This window comes from Engystomops pustulosus, chromosome 6 (genome assembly GCF_040894005.1).
Source record: "Engystomops pustulosus chromosome 6, aEngPut4.maternal, whole genome shotgun sequence".
Taxonomy (NCBI): Eukaryota; Metazoa; Chordata; class Amphibia; order Anura; family Leptodactylidae; genus Engystomops; species Engystomops pustulosus.
Genome location: NC_092416.1, coordinates 134979083 through 135001129, shown reverse-complemented (window position 1 = coordinate 135001129; position 22047 = coordinate 134979083). Strand labels below are relative to the sequence as shown.

Below are 22047 nucleotides of genomic sequence, written 5' to 3'. Positions count from 1 at the left end.
ATAGCAGTAGGTCAGGACAGGCAGCACAGAATCAGAGTCGGGGGCGTAGCAGAAGGTAAGGATGGGCAGCAAAGGAGCGAGGTCACGAATGGAATCAGGATAATTGCACAGGGCATCAGAAAAGCTTTCTCTAAGGCTATGAGGCACAAATATCTGGCAGGGTACACAGGTAGGGGCAGGAATTTATCTTGGCAGGAAGCCAAGACCAATTATCGGCACGCTGGCCCTTTAAATCTTAAAGAGCTGGCGCATGCGTGCCCTAGGAGATGGGAATGCATGCGTCGGAGCGCAGGGAGGGAGGAGGTTGCCACTGCAGCCGGGAGAGGTAAGTTAGTAGGCAAGCTCTGGGGACAGATTAAGGCACACGGGTGCACCTGCGACCTGGGATATGGGTTGCAGGGGCACCCGTGGCCATGACATTAGAATAGTGATTTACAAATATACACTTCACCAGAACAAAGCTTAGTACATAAATTCAGCACAATATGGAATTCAATGCATAAGTACAGTACTTGCACCAAGCTTCATACAGAAACACAGCACCGCGTCCAATTCCAGATCACTGCCACCCCAGTATGTAGGTAGAAAGCACACTGCAGCTCCCCACTCCCACCACAGTATAGGTAGCTAGGACACTGCAACCCCCCACCACAGTGTATAGGTAGCCCAAGCACAATGCAGCCTCCTCCCTCGAGTATATAGGTAGCCACAGCACAATCCAACAACCCCTCAGTATATAGGTAGCTGCAGCACAATGCAGCCCCCTTAGCATATAAGTAGCCCCACATATATAGGTAACCTCAGCATGTTAAAAAAACATAAATAATTACTCACCTTCTGGTGCTCGCAGCAGCTCCTCTTTGATCTTCTACAGTAAAGTAAACCAGCCCCATAAGCTTGGCCTGCACGCACACTATGATGTCATGAGGCGCTGCAGTGTGTGCTACTTTTTTTTTTAGTGGGGGCAGTGGGTGGCTGCTGGCACCTCTTGTTTCCTTCATCGGGTTGTGCTCGGGACCAGGCTCGGACTAGCCCGCCGGAGCACCGGTGAATCCTCCGGTGGGCCCCCGATACCTCTGCTATGGCAGGGCCCTCCATCCCCATCTGGGGGCCCTGCCAGCCGGGTCACACTGGCCCACAGTGGGCCTCCGATACCTCCGCTACGGCAGGGGCCTCCATCCCGATCGGAGGCCCCTGCCAGTGAGTGACAGCAAAGGTACTCGATGCGGCCGTAAGCGGCCACATCAAGTACTATATCTAATAATAGTGCGTGCGACGCGGCCGTTTTTTTGCCGGCACTCGTCGCACTGTGTCCCTTGATTCGCGGCAGCGTGATGATGCACTCACGCTGCTGCGTGGCTTCTTCTTGACAGTTCCACTGGCGCAGGGTCCGGGAGAAGAGACGCCGAGGACGCAGGAGCGCTGCTAAAGGTGAGTGAATTTTATTATTTTTAACTAGCAGACTATATTTATTATAGGGGGGCACAGTAGTAGGGGACCCCATTGAAGTAATAAATATAATTAATGGCCACTAGAAGATATATACAGTATAATAAGGGGGCACCATATGTTATATGGGGGAGGGCATTGCACCTATATACAGGAAAGGAGTGGTAATGTGTTGTGTCCATACATACAGGGTAGGAGTAGTAGTGCTGTGATGTGCCTATATATACAGGATAGGAGTAGTAGTACTGTGATGTGCCTATATATACAGGATAGGAGTAGTAGTACTGTGCTGTGCCCACATACACAGGATAGGAGTAGTAGTACTGTGATGCGCCTATATATACAGGATAGGAGTAGTAGTACTGTGATGTGCCTATATATACAGGATAGGAGTAGTAGTGCTGTGCCCATATATACAGGATAGGAGTAGTAGTACTGTGCTGTGTCCATATATATAGGGTAGGAGTAGTAGTACTGGGACCATATATACAGGATAGGAGTAGTAGTACTGTGCTGTGTCCATATAAACAGGATAGGAGTGGTAGTACTGTGATAATATATACAGGATAGGAGTAGTAGTACTGTGCTGTGTCCATATATACAGGGTAGGAGTAGTAGTACTGGGCCCATATATACAGGATGGGAGTAGTAGTACTGTGCTGTGTCCATATAAACAGGATAGGAGTGGTAGTACTGTGATAATATATACAGGATAGGAGTAGTAGTAATGTACTGTGTCTACATATACAGGATGTGTCCATATATTCAGGGTAGGAGTGGTAGTACTGGGCCCATATATACAGGATAGGAGTAGTAGTACTGTGCAGTGTCCATATAAACAGGATAGGAGTGGTAGTACTGTGTCCATATATACAGGATAGGAGTAGTAGTACTGTACTGTGTCTACATATACAGGATAGGAGTAGTAGTACTGTGCTGTGTCCATATATTCAGGGTAGGAGTGGTAGTACTGGGCCCATGTATACAGGATAGGAGTAGTAGTACTGTGCAGTGTCCATATATACAGGGTAGGAGTAGTAGTACTGTGCTGTGTCCATATAAACAGGATAGGAGTGGTAGTACTGTGATAATATATACAGGATAGGAGTAGTAGTACTGTACTGTGTCTACATATACAGGATAGGAGTAGTAGTACTGTGCTGTGTCCATATATTCAGGGTAGGAGTGGTAGTACTGGGCCCATATATACAGGATAGGAGTAGTAGTACTGTGCAGTGTCCATATAAACAGGATAGGAGTGGTAGTACTGTGTCCATATATACAGGATAGGAGTAGTAGTACTGTGCTGTGCCCATATATACAGGATTGGGGTAGTAGTACTGTACTGTGTCTACATATACAGGATAGGAGTAGTAGTACTGTGATGTGCCCATATATACAGGATAGGAGTAGTAGTACTGTGCTGTGCCCATATATACAGGATAGGAGTAGTAGTGCTGTGCCCATATATACAGGATAGGAGTAGTAGTACTGTGCTGTGCCCATATATACAGGATAGGAGTAGTAGTACTGGGACCATATATACAGGATAGGAGTAGTAGTACTGTGATGTGCCCATATACACAGGATAGGATCATTAGTACTGTGCTGTGTCCATATATACAGGATAGGAGTAGTAGTACTGTACTGTGCCCATGTATTCAAGATATGACTAGTAGTACTGTGCTGTTCCCATATATACAGGATAGGAGTAGTAGTACTGTGCTGCCCCTATACATACAGGATAGGAGTGGTAGTACTGTGCTGTACCAATATATACAGGATAGGAGTAGTAGTACTGTGCTGTGTCCATTGGAAATGATATATTATGTAATTAAAGGGAATGATGTCCAATTTAATTTATTAGGTTTATCATATTATTTACTCAGGGGTGTGTATTGTAATACACTAAGGAGCTCAATGTAATATTTCATTTATGGAAAGTGCACAGTATGTTTCTTGTTATGGGCATATATTTGGTATTGGTGGGGGGGGGGGGGGCACAGTGCGGTCAGTTGTGTTGTGAGTGGTAAATATTATTTAGGAGTGGGACATTGTTATCCAGGTGACATTATGCTGTAGTGACGGTGATATTTTTAGTTGCACAGTGTGGAGATGTGCCTCACAGAGATGAAGAAAATTCTCAAGTGATAAGAAAAAAAAGGGAGAAGTCGTCCTGCATCTTGAGGTACTGAATCCACTTTTGAGTCTGATAACTGTAATTACTGACTAACTATCTAGACTATTCCTATAATGTCAGTGCCTTGTCTTCTTATGTGCTGCAGAAAACATACGAAGGAGTGGAAGTGTTATAGTTAACTCCTGCGAAATAACGAATATTTCTAGGCAGCGGTATGGTGGGCCCCCAGAATCAATTTCTCTGGTGGGCCCCAGGCACCCCAGTCCGACCCTGCTCGGGACCTTCACCCGCCACACCCAGTGGAAGAAACGGGTCTAGTTATCAGTTTCACAGCTCAGTGAATTTCCACTTTATAAATGCAGCATATGCCTGCACTGCAATGCTTTGTATCACTGTTCCACCTCCATAATCAATCCAATAATCCAATCATTATTTATGTTGGAACTAAGACCATCAATGTTGGAACTAAAACAAAGAAAGCATCTATCTGTTTGCAGGACTTTAATAGCGAGTCCCTCCCAACAATCTGCTGTTGCACTATTATAGAGATCGCCAGATCTCATGCTTTCCATTGAAATGAAAGAATCATATTTGCATTAGTTAGCTAACAGGGTTGAAGTGAACCTTGCAGTTAAAGCCCCAAAACCCTTTCTCTTTACCCAAGCTTCATGTTTTGGATGCATTTCTATGGAATGGGGTTAGAGACAAAATGTATCCTTCTGAGGAGGAGCTCCTTTAAAGGAAATCCACCATCCAAATGTAGCATTATAATGCAATGACACTTTCTCATAGATCCATGTTCCAAAATTTGTTATCCATTACTTCCTTGCTTTTGGGGGCGTTAGAAGAGCCCCTCCATGCTACGTCTTCCCAGGCTGTTACATGTCCCCCCATTCCCCTCTGCTCCCTCTGCACTTCCTCCCCTCCCTGTTCCTGCTGTAATCTCCCACAGTGGAAGGTGGAGGCACTCCTGTACAGTGTAATACCCTGTAAATCTCATGCACAGAGGTACACTGGTGATGCCCCCCAGAGGGCGTAAATGCCCCTTGTTTACGATGCATAACTCTGATATTGGTTTTCCATTAAAGCTTAGTTAGTAGAGACAAACCACATGTACAACTCAAAGAAGGAGCAATAATAAGGTATACCTGCGCTGGCTGGAAAGAGTGAGTGTATGTGTGTTATAAAAAGAAGAATTGTGCAAGGGGGAAAGGACTGGACTTCTAAACACTGCGATTATCTCTAAAAAAGACCAGTTGTCATGTTTTGGTGGAACACTAACCTGTAGCACCACTTCTAGCGGGTTTCCGCGGGTCCAGCAAAATGAATCCAACAGTGTGATTTCTTTGGTCCAGGTTCACACTATAGTCCCTGTTGTAGTCCAAGCAATAGTTGAGCAATAGCGAAGCCCTGGCCGGTAGCTTCGCTAAGTCAGACTAGTAAAAACAGACGTCACCCACAAGGTACGGATGGTCCAGAAGGACAAACAGGAATATCCACCGACGCGTTGTCGATAGCAACGGCTTTCTTCCTCAGGGTAAGATTCCTGGGTCTGGTGATGATGATGGTGTTTATATAGAATCCGTACTCTATGGTACTAATCCGTTCTTGAGAGATGTTTCAATGTGAGTTGTTATAATCGTTCCAACATTTAGTCATCTCTGTCTTTGCTTGTTTCACAACTTGAGTTCCTTGCTTCTTGTTTTTATATATATATATTTCCTATTACTGTATACGTTTTTGGACCCTGGAATTCTATCTAGTGGGATCGCTCTTAATTTAGTGTTATTCTTTATTGTTCTAAAAAATATTAACCTATTGTGGAAAAAACTTTATTACTTCAGTTAAAATATATATATATTAAGATATATATGTTCGTTGCTCCATCTTCGGGCAGGATGGAGCAAATCTGAACATTGTAAAATATCACAGATTATATACACATCGTACAGTATGTAAGCTGGTCTTTTAACCCCTTCCCGACAGTACGGCGCGTGCCGGGTCCCGGTGCATGGAGAGGGCTCGCGGGCTGAGCCCTCTCCATAGCCGGTAATTCTTTGCTGCATATTGCTAGCACCGATCGCGGGTGTTTTCACGGGGAGCGGCGATCCGTCGCCATGGTAACCTCGGGTGTTCCGAATACCCGAGGCTACTTCGTTTTAACCCATGCATTACAATGTGCTAATTGCACATTGTAATGCATGGGGAGTAAAATCCACATATACTGCCATACTGTAGTATGGCAGTATATGATAGGATCGATCAGACTACCTAGGGTTAGAGTACCCTAGGGAGTCTGAAAAATAGTAAAAGTAAAAATAAAAAAAAGTTTAAAAAAAAAAATTATAAATAAAAAAACCTAAAAATTCTAATCACCCCCCTTTCCCTAGAACTGATATAAAAATAAATAAACAGTAAAAATCATAAACACATTAGGTATCGCCGCATCTGAAAATGCCCGATCTATAAAAATATGATAATGTTTTTTCATTACGTTTAACCCCCGTAACGGAAAATAGCGTCCAAAGTCGAAAATGGCATTTTTTTGCCATTTTGAAAAATATAAAAAAATTAATAAAAAGTGTTCAAAAGGTCGCACAGTCCCAAAAATTATAGTAATGAAAACGCCATCAAAATTCGCAAAAAATGACACTATCCACAGCTCCGTACACCAAAGTTTGAAAAAGTATTGGCCCCAGAAGATGGCAAAATAAAAAAAATATATTTTGTACAGGAGGTTTTAATTTTTTTAAATGTATGAAAACATTATAAAACCTATACAAATTTGGTATCCACATGATCGTACCGACCCAAAGAATAAAGTAGACATGTCATTTGAGACGCAGAGTGAAAGCTGTAAAATCCAAGCCCACAAGAAAACGTCACAAATGTGGTTTTTCACCATTTTCACTGCATTAGGAATTTTTTTCCCGCTTCCCAGTACACGCCATAGAATATTACATACCGTCACTATGAAGTGCAATTTGTTACGCAGAAAATAAGCCATAACACAGCTCTTTATGTGGAAAAATAAAAAAGTTATAGATTTTTGAAGTTGGTGAGTGAAAAATGGAAGTGAAAAAACTAAAAAAGGCCAAGTCGTTAAGGGGTTAAAAAAAATTTAAAAAAATTTTTTAATTTTTTTTTTAAATTTAATATTTAAATTTTTTAAGATTTTAATAATAATAGCGGTATTATGAATACCGCTATTATTATTAAAATCTTAAAAAATGTAAATATTAAATAAAAAAAATAAATAAATAAAATAAATTAAAAAAAATTTTTTAACATTTTTAAAAGACCAGCTTACATACTGTACGATGTGTATATAATCTGTGATATTTTACAATGTTCAGATTTGCTCCATCCTGTCCGAAGATGGAGCAACGAACATATATATCTTAATATATATTTTTTAACTGAAGTAATAAAGTTTTTTCCACAATAGGTTTTATCATCAATATTTTTTAGAACAATAAAGAATAACACTAAATTAAGAGCGATCCCACTAGATAGAATTCCAGGGTCCAAAAACGTATACAGTAATAGGAAATATATATATAAAAACAAGAAGCAAGGAACTCAAGTTGTGAAACAAGCAAAGACAGAGATGACTAAATGTTGGAACGATTATAACAACTTTGAAACATCTCTCAAGAACGGATTCTCTCCATACGGAGTATGGATTCTATATAAACACCAACATCATCAACCGACCCAGGAAGAAAGCTGAGGAAGAAAGCCGTTGCTTTCGACAACGCGTCGGTGGATATTCCTGTTTGTCCTTCTGGACCATCCGTACCTTGTGGGTGACATCACCGGTACATCTGTTTTTACTAGTCTGACTTAGCGAAGCTACCGGCCAGGGCTTCGCTATTGCTCAACTATTGCTTGGACTACAACGGGGACTATAGTGTGAACCTGGACCAAAGAAATCACACTGTTGGATTCATTTTGCTGGACCCGCGGAAACCCTCTAGAAGTGGTGCTACAGGTTAGTGTTCCACCAAAACATGACAACTGGTCTTTTTTAGAGATAATCGCAGTGTTAAGAAGTCCAGTCCTTTCCCCCTTGCACAATTCTTCTTTTTATAACACACATACACTCACTCTTTCAAGCCAGCGCAGTTATACCTTATTATTGCTCCTTCTTTTAGTTAATAGTGGTGGAGAGGCACACCGCTGATACCAGCGACGGCAACGGTTCCAATCATATGCATAGCGTGCGCCCGTGTGATCCTTAACATTCACATGTACAACTCACCTACAGGAAGAATATTCCTCTTGGAGCTTTTCTTACACACATATGGCAGAGCATTATGGCAGGTACGGGTCTGCCAGGCACCAGACGTCTCAGTACGAATCACTGCACAACTTTCTTCTTCTGAATTGCTTGGTTGATCTAGAAAACAAATGACAAGGACAAATATACAGTATTTGTTGTGACGGTTTAATGAACTTAACAAATACAGTCAATTATTATTGAATTGCTCATTTACTGTGTATATTGTATAATACTGCGGTCTACTATATTAAATACACAATTCTTGGGAAAGTCTAGGATGACTTTTCCGCACACAGAGAAGTTCTGTGTATAAGGAGAAATGCATGATCATCCAACTTTCCACTGGAATATCTGCTGAATGTGAGGTGTATCTTTAGCCAGATTCAGCTCATTGTTGAACCAGTTACAGAACGAATAGGGGTTGTGGTTAAACAACTGCTTTACCAACCAGATTAGTAATAAGGCATGTGTCTTACTTCAAAGTGGACCTTCCCCTACCTCCACCAACTCCATGTCTTTGCATCCTTACTATGGGGCCCGCAGCATTAGGGGGCTCCGTCATCTCACCTGACATGCTAAAGAATGGAGGATGTGCCCCATTATATACATATTATGAGAGGGAGTAGGAAGAGGGCAGCAGAACGATAGGAAAAGGGATCTCAACTGAAACAATACTCTGGTTATTACATTCTCTCTAATAGGACCCCGTCCCTAAAAGACTGTTTTGTTTATTCAATCACTGATTTTTCTTGCCATTATACAGTGCCTACAAGTAGTATTCAACCTCCTGCAGATTTAGCAGGTTTGATAAGAAGCAAATAAGTTAGAGCCTTCAAACTTCAAACAAGAGCAGGATTTATTAACAGATGCATAAATCTTACAAACCAAAAAGTTATGTTGCTTAGTTAAATTTTAATAAATTTTAAACATAAAAGTATGGGTCAATTATTATTCAACCCCTCAAACCACCAGAATTCTGTTTGGTTCCCCTAAAGTATTAAGAAGTAGTTCAGGCACAAAGAACAATGAGCTTCACATGTTTGGATTAATTATCTGTTTTTACAGCCTTTTCTGACTATTTAAGACCCTCCCCAAACTTGTGAACAGCACTCATACATGGTCAACATGGGAAAGACAAAGGAGCATTCCAAGGCTATTAGAGACAAGATCGTGGAGGGTCACAAAGCTGGCAAGGGGTACAAAACCCTTTCCAAGGAGTTGGGCCTACCTGTCTCCACTGTTGGGAGCATCATCCGGAAGTGGAAGGCTTATGGAACTACTGTTAACCTTCCACGGCCTGGACAGCCTTTGAAAGTTTCCTCCCGTGCTGAAGCCAGGCTTGTCCGAAGGGTCAAGGCTAACCCAAGGACAACAAGGAAGGAGCTCCGGGAAGATCTCATGGCAGTGGGGACATTGGTTTCAGTCAATACCATAAGTAACGTACTCCACTGCAATGGTCTCCGTTCCAGACGAGCACGTAAGGTACCTTTACTTTCAAAGCGTCATGTCAAGGCTCGTTTACAGTTTGCTCATGATCACTTGGAGGACTCTGAGACAGACTGGTTCAAGGTTCTCTGGTCTGATGAGACCAAGATCGTGATCTTTGGTGCCAAGCACACACGTGACGTTTGGAGACTGGATGGCACAGCATACGACCCCAAGAATACCATCCCTACAGTCAAGCATGGTGGTGGCAGCATCATGCTGTGGGGCTGCTTCTCAGCCAAGGGGCCTGGCCATCTGGTCCGCATCCATGGGAAGATGGATAGCACGGCCTACTTGGAGATTTTGGCCAAGAACCGCCGCTCCTCCATCAAGGATCTTAAGATGCGTCGTCATTTCATCTTCCAACAAGACAACGACCCAAAGCACACGGCCAAGAAAACCAAGGACTGGTTCAAGAGGGAAAAAATCAAGGTGTTGCAGTGGCCTAGTCAGTCTCCTGACCTTAACCCAATTGAAAACTTGTGGAAGGAGCTCAAGATTAAAGTCCACATTAGACACCCAAAGAACCTATATAGCTTGGAGAAGATCTGCATGGAGGATTGGGCCAAGATAACTCCAGAGACGTGTGCCGGCCTGATCAGGTCTTATAAAAGACGATTATTAGCTGTAATTGCAAACAAGGATTATTCCACAAAATATTAAACCTAGGGGTTGAATAATAATTGACCCACACTTTTATGTTTAAAATTTATTAAAATATAACTAAGCAACATAACTTTTTGGTTTGTAAGATTTATGCATCTGTTACTAGATCCTGCTCTTGTTTGAAGTTTGAAGGCTCTAACTTATTTGCTTCTTATGAAAACTGCTAAATCTGCAGGGGGTTGAATACTACTTGTAGGCACTGGAAGCTGCCTCCTATCTGCAGACCACCCCTTTCCTGTACAAAGAGACCTGCTTACAGAGATTTCCCTGTACATACGGTGCTGTGTGTACAGGATCTGATCCATTCATTAGAACTTATGACATCACGGCAGGTCCTGAAACTGCTGAGAGCTTTTACTGTTCAGGAGTGTGCATGTGCTGGTAACCCCTCCCTCCTCTCCTGCTCTCCGTCTAGCTATGGATTCACATGGAAACCTAACCAATCCAGACAGCCAGAGGGATAAGCTAACTTCTAGCTTCCAGCCTGTGAGTTGACAAACGTCTGTAGATAGCTAATGAGTTTAAATTAGAGAATTGCTTATTTTGGCTGAGTGCAGAGCTAGGCAAAAGTTTTTATACTTTACAGTTACTCTTGGACAGTTTTCACTTTCTAAAATCATATTGACATTACTGCTACCACCAATGTCACCATACAACCAAATATTTGTATGGCAAACAAATGGTAAAAAGAAAATACCAAGACAAGCATTTGGTTACTTACCACTCTCCCAGTTCAAGTATTTTAATGGAGATCCGTCTGACCACTGCCAGGCTCCATTAATGGTAATGTCATTGAGTCCGATCCAGAGAGTGGAACTGTATCCAGTCAGAAGGCCTATGAAGGAAGGTAGCAGTACAATACATATCAGATAGGACATATAGATTTTGTATACAAAGCATGTCATTTGTTGTTGTGTATTCTCCTATGTTACGCATAGGTTGAACTTCAGACCAGGGCGCAAAGAAAGCCACAGAAGAAAACTGACATTTCTTCTAAAAACTAGGTGGAGCTGCAACCCCAGACAAGAATGAATGAGAGGGGGACTCTTTCTGTCTGATCTCCAACAAGTAATTTATGTAAACAAGAAACATACTACAGGCAGTCCCCGGGTTACGTACAAGATAGGGTCCGGAGGTTTGTTCTTAAGTTGAATTTGTGTGTAAGTCGAAACTGTATATTTTATAATTGTAGATCTAGAGAAAAAAAATTTTTGGCCCCAGTGACAATTGGAGTTTAAACATTTTTTGCTGTAATGGGACCAAGGATTATCAATAAAACTGCATTACAGACACTTTACAGCTGATTATTGCAAAGAGGTCAGAAGGGTCTGTCTGTAACTATGGGTTGTCTGTAAGTCGGGTGTCCTTAAGTAGGCGAACGCCTGTACTACATTTAGAAAAGACATATGTTACTGTTTCTACACAAATCTTTAAAGCAAAATGAAAAAGACCAACGCTCATCACAGTCCTGATCTTAAATCACTTTCTCCGTCCATTTGACATTAGACTCCTCATGGCTCGTGGTGAAAAGATAAAAAACAATATCATGACATTCACACATATCATAAACGCTACCTTTATTATAAATTCATTGAAATACAAAAGGGTTCACAGCAAATTATTAAACAAGCTCCTTGGTGGTTTTATCATTTGCTATGAACACGTTGACATTTTAATAGATACATAATAAAAGTGAAGATGTATGAAGAGTGCTGGCTAACATTGTTCTGTTTTAAGCTTTTGTAGATTCACCACATTCAGGCCGTGTTAGTACTAAACTAGGTTGTGTTCATCAGTAGCTTTGATCATATAAAACTACAGTTTTAGGTATCAGCCTTGGATATCCCTCTTGTAATGAAACATACACTCACCGGCCACTTTATTAGGTACACCTGTCCAACTGCTCGTTAACACTTAATTTCTAATCAGCCAATCACATGGCGGCAACTCAGTGCATTTAGGCATGTAGACATGATCAAGACAATCTCCTGCAGTTCAAACCGAGCATCAGTATGGGGAAGAAAGGTGATTTGAGTGCCTTTGAACGTGGCATGGTTGTTGGTGCCCGAAGGGCTGGTCTGAGAATTTCAGAAACTGCTGATCTACTGGGATTTTCACGCAGAACCATCTCTAGGGTTTACAGAGAATGGTCTGAAAAAGAAAAAACATCCAGTGAGCGGCAGTTCTGTGGGCGGAAATGCCTTGTTGATGCCAGAGGTCAGAGGAGAATGGGCAGACTGGTTCGAGCTGATAGAAAGGCAACAGTGACTCAAATCGCCACCCGTTACAACCAAGGTAGGCAGAAGAGCATCTCTGAACGCACAGTACATCAAACTTTGAGGCAGATGGACTACAGCAGCAGAAGACCACACCGGGTGCCACTCCTTTCAGCTAAGAACAGGAAACTGAGGCTACAATTTGCACAAGCTCATTGAAATTGGACAGTAGAAGATTGGAAAAACGTTGCCTGGTCTGATGAGTCTCGATTTCTGCTACGACATTCGGATGGTAGGGTCAGAATTTGGCGTCAACAACATGAAAGCATGGATCCATCCTGCCTTGTATCAACGGTTCAGGCTGGTGGTGGTGGTGTCATGGTGTGGGGAATATTTTCTTGGCACTCTTTGGGCCCCTTGGTACCAATTGAGCATCGTTGCAACGCCACAGCCTACCTGAGTATTGTTGCTGACCATGTCCATCCCTTTATGACCACAATGTACCCAACATCTGATGGCTACTTTCAGCAGGATAATGCGCCATGTCATAAAGCTGGAATCATCTCAGACTGGTTTCTTGAACATGACAATGAGTTCACTGTACTCAAATGGCCTCCACAGTCACCAGATCTCAATCCAATCCAATCCCATCTTTGGGATGTTGTGGAACGGGAGATTTGCATCATGGATGTGCAGCCTACAAATCTGCGGCAACTGTGTGATGCCATCATGTCAATATGGACCAAAATCTCTGAGGAATGCTTCCAGCACCTTGTTGAATCTATGCCATGAAGAATTGAGGCAGTTCTGAAGGCAAAAGGGGGTCCAACCCGTTACTAGCATGGTGTACCTAATAAAGTGGCCGGTGAGTGTATGTGTATGTTGTAAGTAGTACCAAAAATGGATTTGTATTCCAGTATTGTGACTGGACCTGGAGGACTACACTTAAATGCTCTGGATCTCTCTACTGAAACTTCCCACTTCACTTTGGCATGAGTGACTACTATAGTATGCTGTAGTATATATTAGAGCAGTAGGAAAGGACTGTGGAGTACATCAATGCAGAGATTTCACAGCACAGAAATATAAGAAATAATCAAGTCCATCTACGATGCTGGAATGTAAATGCATTTTTCACAGTCCTGCTGTTACTAAAAACAACACACACAATGGTATGACTACACAGAACTCAAGGACTGCTGCGTATCACTGTTAGCACTTTTGTGTAATGGAAACAGGCATTATCTCATGATTAGAATGCAATATTTCACTTGAAATTGCTTTAACCAACATATTTGTGCATTGTGCATGAATAATAAATACATTGCATATATAGAAAATATGAACCCAGAATATATAACAATGCCCACCATTAATGTATGTCTGTTCATAGATCTCATTGATGCTGAGAAGATTGGCATCTTGCTGTAGGCAACTGGTCCAAGCTTCTGCCCATGATAGCGCCGACTGGAAATTGAACTGGTAGCAGCTATTGGTAAGTGGATCCTTGTCCCAGAATGCTTCACAGTCAGGGCCTAAAATGTACAGAGTTTGAGTCGATCAGGATGGGAAATGAAGGCTCAATTACATTGCAATTACATTGGAGGAAGTCAAGCTAAGCCCATTAAAACCATCTGAACAAACAGTGATATACAGTAGATAAGATCTGTACATTCCAGTCACAGCTCTATTGTACAAGTAATGTATGTATTTTTATATATTTCAGACAAAATGGGCACACAGAGGCACTAAAGACAGGATTCAAGGAGTTTCAGCTGTAGGAAAGGAAAAATTAAAAAAAAGCACAAAGCGAAAAAAATCAACACAATGGCCATAGAAATGCCATAGATCGACACGGGGATATTTATCAGGAGCTCGGTGCCACGTCAATGGCAGAAAAGCCCTGATATAATCGCAAATGCTGGATTATTACTAGCACGTGGAATTATTAACCCCAGGCGAGGCAAGCCTAATGGAGGGCGCGGCCGAGTCGGGATTGGGCCGGCGGGGGGCATTACTGTCCCCACGCCTGTGTGCTCGATGCAGACGGCGAATTTTTCCATGTGAAAAGTTGTCGCTGCATTTATTTTGACACCAGGCAAGGCGTAGGTTCTGTTGGATATATTAAGAGGCCGGAGCCTCTTGATGTATTGGGCTGTAAAAGTGTTATCATACACCAACGCACAAGAGTATTATAAATATCCCCCTCATTGTCTACTGGGAGAAAATGGAAGATATAGAAAAAACAGGCTGTCGGATAATGCTTCCTACATTTGCCGCATCAAAACAAAAACATAAATCAACACACACAAGACACAAATCCTCTTCATTTCATACATCTTCATGCAACATATAGGGAATATAGTGATTGGACATGTGAGCAAAGCAAAGAAAAAACGATTTATTTTGAGTCTGATTTAACAGTGTGTATTTTATAAGTGTACAGTAACCTCAAGATGTGAGGATGGCTGCCATAAGCAACTGTGGACAATCGAATCTGATAGGCTTTGATAATGTGCTACCTGTCCCTCAGTAAACCTGAATATCTATCCCCCGGGACCAAACTGTATTTGAGCCCATGCATGGGACCCGGCTCCTGCTCTTACTAATCCAGAAGTGGCTTCTGATTCCTCCTGCAAACCGCTGCTATCTCAGATCGCGAGTAACCAGGGATGTGATCTGATTTAGCAGCAGCTTGTAGGAGGAAACATAAGCCGCTGTGCTGTGATAGGCTAGACAGGAGATCTACCTGTGCCCCAGTAAACCTGACTGCCTTCTACTAAGCACGGCCCCATGGTGAGCTAAAGACCCAGCAGTTCGTCTATTTCAAGCAGCTGGTTACCAAGGACGCTTGTACAATGTTACCAGCACAAGCTTACTTGGTTACCATGGATCACAGCGGCTGCTTTTTTCCTCCTGCGCACCGGCTTGGGTTTTCTCCTGCAAGCTGCTGCTATCTCTGGACACTGGTGCAATCTCACCAGCACAGGCATCCTCAGAGATAGCAGTGGTTGTCAGCAGCAACTGTTTTTTTTATTCAATCAATAGAATTTTTTAACTTTTTTTGTCATTATACTCAAAAGAAGCTATGTTCTATCTACAGACCACCCCTTTCCTGTTTAAAGAGACCTGCTCAAAGAGTTTGCACTGTATATAGTGTGCTGTGTGTGCAGGGTCTATTAGAACTGATGGGGAGCCTGAGCTCTGGCTTTATTTGTAAATTCACACTTTCATACATACACATTTCTACTAAAATCAAACTTTCAAACACAAACAGCCCTGCTACATACCATTCGTGATATGTAATTGGATAACCTGAAGCATGTGATCAGTCACATGTTTATGACGTAACTCCAGGTCCTAATGTTTTTTATATGCTGCCAGGTCTGATATTCTCCTGGAGCCAGCAGCTACTGATCAGGGGTATGCACATCTGCTAGTAACCCCTCACACCAACATCCGCCCACCCTCCTCTCCTCTGTCTAGCTACAGATTTTCATGGAAATCTACCAAACAAAGACAGCCACAGGGAAAAGGTAACTGCTAGCTGACAAATGGCTGCAGATAGCTAATGGGAGTAATTAGAGAATCACTTATTTTAGCTTAGTGCTGAGCTAGGCAAAAGTTTTTATATGTTACAGTTGTACTTTAAAGTAAATTTAAACAATTTGTGATATGCAGAATGTTAAATCGCTGTGGGTCAGCCGCTGCAAAATCATTGGCCATCCTGAAGTGACTTACAGTAAGACTTACATAGTCTTATTATACAAATCTCACCTACAATCTGTATAAAAATACACACCATAAAATAATTTACTCTGCAGGTTTGGAAGTCACAGCATGTCAATTACTGCTTTGGATCCTAATTGTGTATTTAACCTTTGCAATGGTTGCATTCCACTCCTGGCTGCAGAAACCAGTCATTTTTGGATATTCTTGTTTTCTAATGGCTGAGTTCCCCGCAGAATGTTCTTTGTGGACAATCTACAGCATATCCTTCTCACAAGATTGGAGACCAGGATAATAAGCGCATAATGAAGATGGCAATGAGACAACCTCAGTATTCTGTATCCACCTAGTCACATCAAAGGGGTCAAGGGAGTAAGAACATATTTTCAATGGAGTCCTGAGATGCACATCTGTTGTAAATGTCCCTCTATTCACAAATTACATAAAATATTCTAATACTGAAGCTCTGTTCTGTATATCGTTACCAACCAAACTATGATAACAATGTTTATTAAAAAAAGAAAAGCGCACATTGACTTACTTTTTACAGGACAAAATCCCCACTTCTCATCTTTTCCATAGTCAACAGTGGTTGCACACCAAAGATGGCCGTCTTCCCGTCCTGTGCTGGTGCAGCTGTAAAACCATTGATTGTCATACTTAAAAGGTATGGCACAGGGGCGACCATTGGAATTTCCTTGAATAGTGTAAATATCTAGATTTGAAAAAAAGAATAATATTAAGTACATTAATAAAACTACAAGAAAACAATTCACATAAGTTATTTCTTATGTTTTGTTGCGTCACAAAAGTAAAGCAATGAAAAAAGTACCAGATCTCTGACAGTAAGGACACCAGTGCATTGCAGTACAGTGCAGCGTGCTGTGAATAGTGTCCAAAATTTTAGAGGGAATCTGACCAAAAATTTCTTTACCCCTTAATGGTGAGGCCAGCAAAGGCTTTAATGTCCAGGTATTTTTAGTGAATTTGCAGGACCATAACTTTATTTTATTATTCTTTTTAACCCCTTACCACAAACCTCAATACAATTACATTGTTGGGCAGTAAGAAGAGTATGGAAAAATAATAATAAAAATCTCTATTTATATAGCGCCATTATATTCCGTAGCACATTAGGGAAAGTATAAAAATAAAATACTACATTACAGAGTACAAATAGTCATATGGAACAAAGGAGTAAGAACCCTGCTCACAAGAGCTTACAGTCTATGAGAGCTCACAGGCTGAGTCGTCTCCATACAGCCTGGGTGTGTGCTGCATAATCCGCAATCGCTGTGATGGCGTATAATGGTAACCTTGCTCTCAGCACATGCTGGATATATCAAGAGGGTCCATCCTCCCGATATATGTATGGAGCGGGGGATGCGCCGCCCACTTGTTGTAGGAAGCGTCAGGCACGACCCTCTTCACGCCCCTTTATGTCCACTCGGCATAAAATGGCGGAATGGGGGAAATAGTTACTCCCGCAATTGGGATTGTACAGCAGTTTCTGGTTTGCAAGTTGTGATAAATCTGCCCCAAAACGAGCATTATAAAAGAATTCCCTAGTATTTGACAATCATATATATAATTTACTATGTGCAGTTTGCCTGTGTATGGTGCAGAGTGAGCCAGATTCACGAATTGTGGTGCACGTTCTTCATGCACTGCCCAGACAGAATGCACCACTTTTTTTTGTGGTGCACCTTTAACATGGGGTGTGCAGCATATTTCTGTCACACTTTGCATGATAAATCTGTTGCATGGTCTGAATACGCTCTGGTACACCCCCTTCAGTGCAGAAATCTGTGTTGCATGAAGAATAGTGCAGCCGCGCCACAAACCGGTCGCATGCGACACAAATGTGGCGCTGGCATTTTTTTAAAATACATGTGCAAGCACCTAAAAGAAAGTGCAAAGTCCACCAGAAAACTGGCGTGCGGCCCTTAGTAAATGTGGACCAATATGTATAGTCATGGGCAAATGTGGTGACTATGGCAAATGTTTGTTATAGTGTACCAAGGGATTTATTTACAATTTTATTTTGAAATATAATCTGTTTCTTTATATTTATTTATATATTATGTGATTCCGCAAAAGTGAAAAAATAAATTATATTCAAAGGATCACTGATCTGTTCAAAAAAATGGAAATAGGAATAAACATTTAGGGCGAATTTTTCAAACATATGATGAAGGCCCCATCCCCACTGCGCCTTATGCATCTGATGTAGAATTGCACCATAACCTGCAAACATTCAGTCATGATCATTCACAGGTATAAAATAATAAATCTCCACCACAAAATTAAAAGGGCCAGTATATGAGATGTAAATCACAGATAGCATACTTAGAAAATAATATCACAAGACTTTACCCCATCAAACTACGAGCACCCTCAATAGTGTATGACATATCCTTTTTAGAATTTCCTCTTTTATATGAAGTCTCACCTGTTAACCTATCAAAAAATTTCCTACAAAGTCAGGTGAAAATTAGCAGAGATGAGTCAAGTATAGAGGCTGCAGAACGAGTGTCACTTCAGATGCCCCTATTGTGGTTCAAGGAACTACAGAACCAGAGATACAGGCAGGTAAAGAAATGGGCATGGATCTGGATCTTTATCTGCAGCTCTTATTTCTAACTAAGTTTATAGATGTACCTCATAAAACCACACAAAAAACATGTTTCTAGTTTCTACAGAACCAAAGCTAGGGGCTTCTGAAGCAACACCCCCCTGCATCCTTTAAACTTTACTCATCAATGGCAAAATATGCTCTGCTCATTTTTGCATAACTTTGATGAGATTTTTTAATAGGTAAACACTGAGATTTCATATAAAAGATGAAATTGCCCTTTGCAATGAAGCCTACACTGCAGCTTTTTTTGAACATATTATTTTTATTTTGCCATGTGATACATCACATTAATCTTTGGTAAGAGGTCATAATAAGGCAAATATATAAAAATATATGCAAATTTTCGATTCTTATAGAGAACCCATTAGTAGAAATAACCCTAATAAACCACTACCAGTACCTTATTTATAGTGATAATTTATAATTATATGCATATTAGTTATGTGGAGAACTCAGTCTGTTACATCATCACTGGGAACAGAACATAAGAGGGAGGAGGAGTTACTGAGAACTGAGGGATCATTGGAGTTGTAGTATCATGTGGCTGACATCTTGGAGTTAACTCTGCCTACTTTAGAGAAACCATAACATTTGGTGAATCATAAAAGCAAACAATTTATAGGGGTATTCCGATTTCAGCAAATTAATGTTATTGTTTGTATTATAAAAAGTTATACAATTTTCTAATATACTTTCTGTATCAATTCCTCCCAGATTTCTAGATCTCTGCTTACTGTCACTCAATAGAAAGCTTCTATTTTTTCTAACAGTGGAATCTGACCAAGGTCACACAGGTGCACAGCTCATTAGTATCATAGAGAGTAATCAGATCTGTGGGTATTAACCCCTACGGGACTCAGCCTCTTTTGGCCTTAAGGACGCGGCCCCATTCTTCAAATCTGACCTGTGTCACTATAAGTGGTTATAGTTTTGGAACGCTATGAGATATCCAGGGGATTTTGAGATTGTTTTCTCGTGACACATTGTACTTCAAATTAGTTTAAAAATTTGGATGATATCTTTTGTGTTTAGTTATGAAAAAAAACTAAATTTGGCAAAAATTTGGAAAAATTCTTTATTTTCAACGTTCTAAATTCTCTACTTTTGATGCAGATAGTCATAGCTCCCAAATAAATTCATAACTTACATTTCCCAAATGTCTGCTTTATGTTGGCATGGTTTTTTAAGATTCCACATATTTTACTAGAATGTTATGAGGCTCATAATTTAGGTATCATTTTTCACATTTTTTGTAAAATCACCAAAACCTGTATTTAGATGGACCTGCTCAACTTCTAATTGACACTGAGAGGCCTAAATAATAGTGGGACTTGTAAAATACCCCATTGTGGAAACTACACACCTCAACGTATGAAAAACCACTTTTAAGACGTTTGTTAACGCTTTACGTGTTTTATAGGGGTTAAAACAAAATGGAGGTGCAGTCTGCAAATTGTAATATTTTTTCACAATACACTCATTTTGGGTGGAAAATTAAACATTTACAATGGATTAAATGAATAAAGGCTCCACAAAGTTTGTTACCCAATTTCTCCCGAGTACACGGATACTCTATATGTGGTGGTAACCTGCTGTATGGGCGCACGGCCGGGCATAGAAGGGAAGGAGGCGCCATCCAGATCAGATTTGCTATGTCACATTGTACAGGCTATAATTTTTTTCTTTTTTTAATGTGGACCTATAGGGGCTTATTTCTTTTGCCACATGAGATGCACTTTTCTGGTACGTAATTTGGGGGAATCTATAGGCTAATTGGTGAGATTTTATTAACTCTTGGTTGGTGGAGGAAATGAAAATCATCACTTTTCAGGAAAAATTTAATGGGGGTTTTTTTTTGGCTGTTTACCATTCCATAAAAATAGTATATTATTTTTATTCTATGGGTCGCCACGATTACAAAAAGACCTCATTTATATAGATTTTTTATTTTTTTCCCATTTTTAGTGCATAAAAAGTAATTTGGCAAAAATGTTGTTACTTTTAGCATCACCGTCTTTCATATGCATAACTTTTTTATTTTTCGCCTCACAAATCTGTTTAAGGGCTTATTTTTTGCGAGAAGGATTGTTCTTTTTAGTGGTCTTATTTTAGAGTGCATAACATTTTTTAAATCCCTTTTTAGAGCATTTTTATAGGGTATTAATTGAAAATGATCTTTTTTCTGGAGCTTTTTTTTGTTTTGTTTTTTACGGGGTTAACTTTGCGGATCTAATAATGATTCTGTTTTATTATGCAGATTGTTACGGACGCAGGGATACCAAATATGTGGGGGTTTTGTGTATTTTATTCAATTGTACTTAATAAAAACCAATTTGGAGAAAATCTTGTTCATTTTAGCATCATCATCTTTTCATATGCATAACTTTTTTATTTTTCGGCTGACAAATCTAGTTAGGGGCTTATTTTTTGCGAGAAGAGTTGTTCTTTTTAGTGGGCTTATTTTGGAGTGCATAACATTTTTTAAATTACTTTTTAGAGCATTTTTTTTATAGGGTATTAATTAAAAATTATCTTTTTTCGGAACTTTTTGCATTTTTTTTTCTACGGCGTGTACCGTGCGGGTCCAGTAACGATTCCGTTTTATTATACAGATTGTTACGGACGCGGCAATACCAAATATGCAGGGTTTTTTGTGTTTTTGTGTTTTTTATACTTTATTAAGTGTTTTTATGGGAAAGTGACATTTTAGGGGCTTATATTTTTATGTATTTATTTTTTATTTATTATAATGTGTAGTGTTAAGTGTTTTTGCATATTTTTACTTATACATACTTGAACTTGAACCAGTGATGCTCTGATCACTGGTTTAAGTTCAATACACTGCTCTACAATACTATTTTATTGTAGAGCAGTGTAAACTGTCTGAGTAAGCTTGCGCATGCTCAGACAGTTTACAGTCAGACCCGGAAGGGGTCTGACTGCCATGGAGACCGGGCAGCTCCGGGGCACATGCCAGTCCTCGGAGCTGCCCAGAAGTGGATCGGATCCCCCGGTAAGCGGCACGGGGGATCCGATCCACAGCGCAAACACCCTTACACGCCGCGGTCCGATCGCGGGTGTTAGCGCAGGCTGTCAGCTGTACTAGACAGCTGACAGCCGCTGCTTCTGGTACCGGCTCCGTTCGTGAGCCGGTGCCAGAAGCAGGACGTTATAGAACGTCCCCGTGCGCTAAGCATCTAGCCCCGGGGACGTACTATAACGTCCTGGTGCGCCTAGGGCTTAAGGAGCTGTACACATGTGTGACCATGGTCAGATTTCTGTCCACTGTTAGAAAAAATAGGAGCTTTCTATAGCAGGACAGCAAGCAGAGATGTAGAAATCTTTGAGGAATTGATACATAAAGTATATTGTATAACAAATTGTATAACATTAATTTCCCGAAATGGGAAGACCCCTTTAAGCTCCATTTTGTGATTAT

General features: G+C 40.8%; 1 protein-coding gene across 2 annotated transcripts in view; it reads right to left on the bottom strand.

The window, feature by feature from the left end:
• The window catches only part of MRC2 (mannose receptor C-type 2), a 59121-nt gene that overhangs the window by 23252 nt on the left and 13822 nt on the right, over window positions 1-22047 (bottom strand). For both annotated transcript variants that reach the window (XM_072111149.1, XM_072111150.1), the window contains exons 3-6: window positions 16512-16685; window positions 13612-13776; window positions 10747-10860; window positions 7854-7991 (exon numbers count right to left, since the gene is read on the bottom strand). In XM_072111149.1, the coding sequence (XP_071967250.1) occupies window positions 7854-7991; window positions 10747-10860; window positions 13612-13776; window positions 16512-16685 (591 nt within the window). The remainder of the gene's footprint in view (window positions 1-7853; window positions 7992-10746; window positions 10861-13611; window positions 13777-16511; window positions 16686-22047) is intronic.